Below are 3,588 nucleotides of genomic sequence, written 5' to 3'. Positions count from 1 at the left end.
TCCGCACAAAAGGCAGAGCTTATCGCTCTTACACAAGCCCTCCGGCTAGGCAGAGACAAGGCTGTTAATATCTACACGGACAGTAGATATGCGTTTGCAATGGTTCATGCCCATGGGGAAATTTATAAGAACAGAGGGCTCCTAACCTCGAAGGGTCGGACCATCAAAAACAAAGAGGAGATTTTAGCCTTACTGGAAGCTGTTTGAGAACCCAAGGCAGTCGCCATCATCCACTGCAAGGGGCATCAAAAGGACTCCAGCCCAGAGGCTATCGGAAACAGGGCAGCAGATCAAGCCGCCCGGGGTGTAGCCATAAGACCAGTGGGGCCATTGGATATCCTTAACCTAACACTTCTCCAGACTCTCCCGGAGAGCCCCACCTACTCTACTGAGGAACGCCAGGCTTTTCTAACACAGGGAGCTCAGCCCCAACGAAATGGATGGCTCCAAACTTCCGATGGGAGGCCCTATCTTCCCCAAGCATTAGGGAGGCAACTTGTAACTCAATTTCACCACCTGACTCACTTAGGGGCCCGAAAACTCAACAAACTCATCCAGAGCAGATTCAAGATCCTTAACCTCATCGCCATTGTCCAGGACATTGTATCCAGATGTATAGTCTGTGTAAAGGTCAACATAAGTCCCCATCCTCGACAAATGGGCACGAGATTTGCTGGCACCTACCCAGGCAAACATTGGGAACTTGATTTTACTGAAGTCCGTTCCAGTACGTACAGTTATAAATATCTCTTAGTTTTTATTGACTCTTTTTCAGGATGGGTAGAGAGAGGCTTACACCACCAGGACAGAAACGGCGGCCATAGTAGCCAAGAAACTACTCCAGGAGCTCGTCCCCAGATTTGGCCTCCCCCAATACCTGGGTTCCGACAACGGTCCAGCCTTTACGGCTACTATTTCTCAAATTCTGGCCAAGGCTCTTCATATTTCCTGGAAACTGCACTGTGCTGATCGGCCACAGAGTTCAGGGCAGGTAGAAAGGATGAATAGAACCCTAAAAGAAACTTTAAATTTGTACTTGAAACTGGTGCTGGGTGGCCAGACCTGCTACCCTTAGCCCTAATCCACGTACGCTGTACCCCCTACCGGGCTGGTTTCACCCTCTATGAGATTCTGTATGGTAGACCTCCCCCTCTTCTTCCACGAATTGGGGATTATGTATTGTCTGAAATATCTAACAATCACCCAATTCAGTCTCTCCAAACTTTACAGACCCTCCAGACTAAACTTCAGCCGCTCATCAAAGCTACTCGCCCTGACAACGGACCTGTCCAGCCTCACCCATTCCAGCCCAGAAACGCCGTCCTGGTCCGACAATTTCCCGCCAGGACGCTCCAGCCAACCTGGAAGGGACCGTATGTTGTCACCTTAATCACACCAACAGCATTTAAGGTCGCCGGGATTCCTGCCTGGATCCACTCCACCCAGGTTAAGCCAGCTCCACCAGTCGCCGAGAACAGATGGCGAATCCTCAGTGGGCCCAGAGATACCAAGATAAGACTGGGACAGGTCCGAGACTCTTCACCTCCCTTTTAACTGTTTATTCCTTGTTCCTTGTAACACCAACTAGGGCCCACGGACCCCACCCTCATGCTCCAGTACCTGTAAAATGGGAAATCAGAGCCACTGGAACAGGAACTATATATGCTTCTCATATCCCCTCCCCTTTCGAAACCTCTATATCGTTACAGGTTGATTTATGCAAAATCAACATCCCATTTATAACGACTTCTCACCCACAGTCATACTCCTGCAGGGGTATCACTCACGAACGAAGCCTCGAAGGGACTCAATTCTATGCTTGTCCAGCTTCGTCACCTCCCCGTTGCATATCCCCGGGCGAATATAACTGTGCTGCTTGGGGCTGTGAGACGACAGCTTCTTGGAAACAAGAAGATCCCCATATTTCCATTTCATTATCTCACAACTCATCCTGTCGATTTATTGGCACCTGCAATCCCCTTAAGATTTCCATTACTAGTCCAGGCGCCCCTTTCTGGTCCAAAGGAAAAACCTGGGGCCTTCGCCTATACCTATCTGGTCCTGATTTAGGCACTCAGATTACCATCCAGAAGAGTTTCATTTCCAGACCGCTAACCCCTATTGGCCCTAACCGAGACTTTGTCCTCCCAGCTCCAGCACTCCCCCCCAAGCCTACGGTATTCTTACCCACCTCTTCCATTCCTCTATCCCCCAGCCTCACCTCCTTTCCCATCCCATCACTTTCTATTCCTACACCCCCACCGCAGCCTCTTCTCCTTCAGATGTTAGCGACCTTTCACGCTCTCCTCAACGCTTCAAACCCAGCTGACACCGCAGACTGCTGGTTATGCTTTGACCCCAAACCTCCCTATTATATTGGTATTGGTGCTTCCAGCTCCTCTGCCTTACTTCTAGTACCTCAGGGCAACTGTTCTTGGACTTACCCTAGTCTCACCCTTAGAAATCTTCTAGGCCAAGGGACCTGCATATACAGTACTTCTTATCCTATCTCTACTTCCCCTTATGCTCCGCTTTGCAGTTCTACTATCCTTATAATTAACTCCACAATTTCTACACTTACTGGCCTCTCCACTTTCTTCCGAGCTCCGGATTATACTTGGTTCGCCTGCACGAATGGCATAACGAAATGTCTTGACTTATATTCTCTCTCTCCTTCTATCCGACCTCCCCTCTTCTGTTATCTGGTTCATATCCTGCCTCAGGTCTCATTCTACTCTGGGGAAGGTGGCCGTGAGCATCTCAGCCTCCTCCAAACTCGCTACTGCTGGGCCACTCCTATTCTCATCCCCCTCCTTGTTACTGTCAGCAGAGCAGGCTCCACAGCCATTGGCACTTCTTCCCTTGTCCTCCAGGATCAGAATTTTAAATCTTTAAGTCACCAGGTTGCTCAGGACCTCGGGTACCTAGAATATTCTGTCTCCCGCTTAGCTAACCAGGTTGACTCCCTCGCTGAGGTTGTCCTCCAAAACCGTCGTGGTCTGGACCTCCTCTTCCTAAAACAAGGGGGTCTCTGTGTAGCCCTGGGAGAAACTTGTTGTTTCTATGCCAACCAATCTGGGATTATCCATAACACCCTTGGTTCAGGACAATCTTAAAGATAAATGCTTTACCCAGTCCAATAACCAAAACTGGTACCAGTCCCTTGTTAACCGGTCCCCTTGGCTTACAACTCTACTCTCTGCCCTTGCTGGACCGCTCATCCTCTTATGTTTAGGGCTTCTCGTCGGCCCATGTCTTATCAACTCCCTAACCGGGTACATCCGATGACAGGTCGGTTCCCTCAAGCTCATGGTCCTTCGTCAACGCTCTACTCCCCTTAACAATCCTGCCCATGAATCCATGATTTGATTCACTTTCATAAGACCAGTGGGGAATGAAAGGCTAGAGAAAAACATTCTTCAGTTCCCCCTTACTCCCCTGCCTCTATGTTAACCTTTCAGGAGGCCTTGCAGCAGCTAACCTTGGTTTCTCAACCCCCACCCTTAGTTTCTAAAATTGATTACATACATATTTCCGAGTAACAGTTTATGCGGTCAACTCAACCTGGTCATGATATACTGTTAAGAC

The 3,588-nt window shown here is 49.2% G+C and overlaps 1 protein-coding gene across 1 annotated transcript; it reads left to right on the top strand.

Annotated features, from left to right (window-relative positions):
• The first annotated feature begins 1,478 nt into the window (after positions 1-1,478).
• On the top strand, positions 1,479-3,116 carry LOC109378022 (endogenous retrovirus group S71 member 1 Env polyprotein-like). Its single transcript, XM_019634482.1, has one exon. The coding sequence runs from the start codon at positions 1,479-1,481 to the stop codon at positions 3,114-3,116; it is 1,638 nt and encodes a 545-aa protein (XP_019490027.1).
• Positions 3,117-3,588: the final 472 nt, after the last annotated feature.

Source organism: Hipposideros armiger, unplaced genomic scaffold, assembly GCF_001890085.2.
Source record: "Hipposideros armiger isolate ML-2016 unplaced genomic scaffold, ASM189008v1 scaffold_1697, whole genome shotgun sequence".
Classification (NCBI taxonomy): Eukaryota; Metazoa; Chordata; class Mammalia; order Chiroptera; family Hipposideridae; genus Hipposideros; species Hipposideros armiger.
This window is presented reverse-complemented; position numbering and strand designations above follow the sequence as displayed.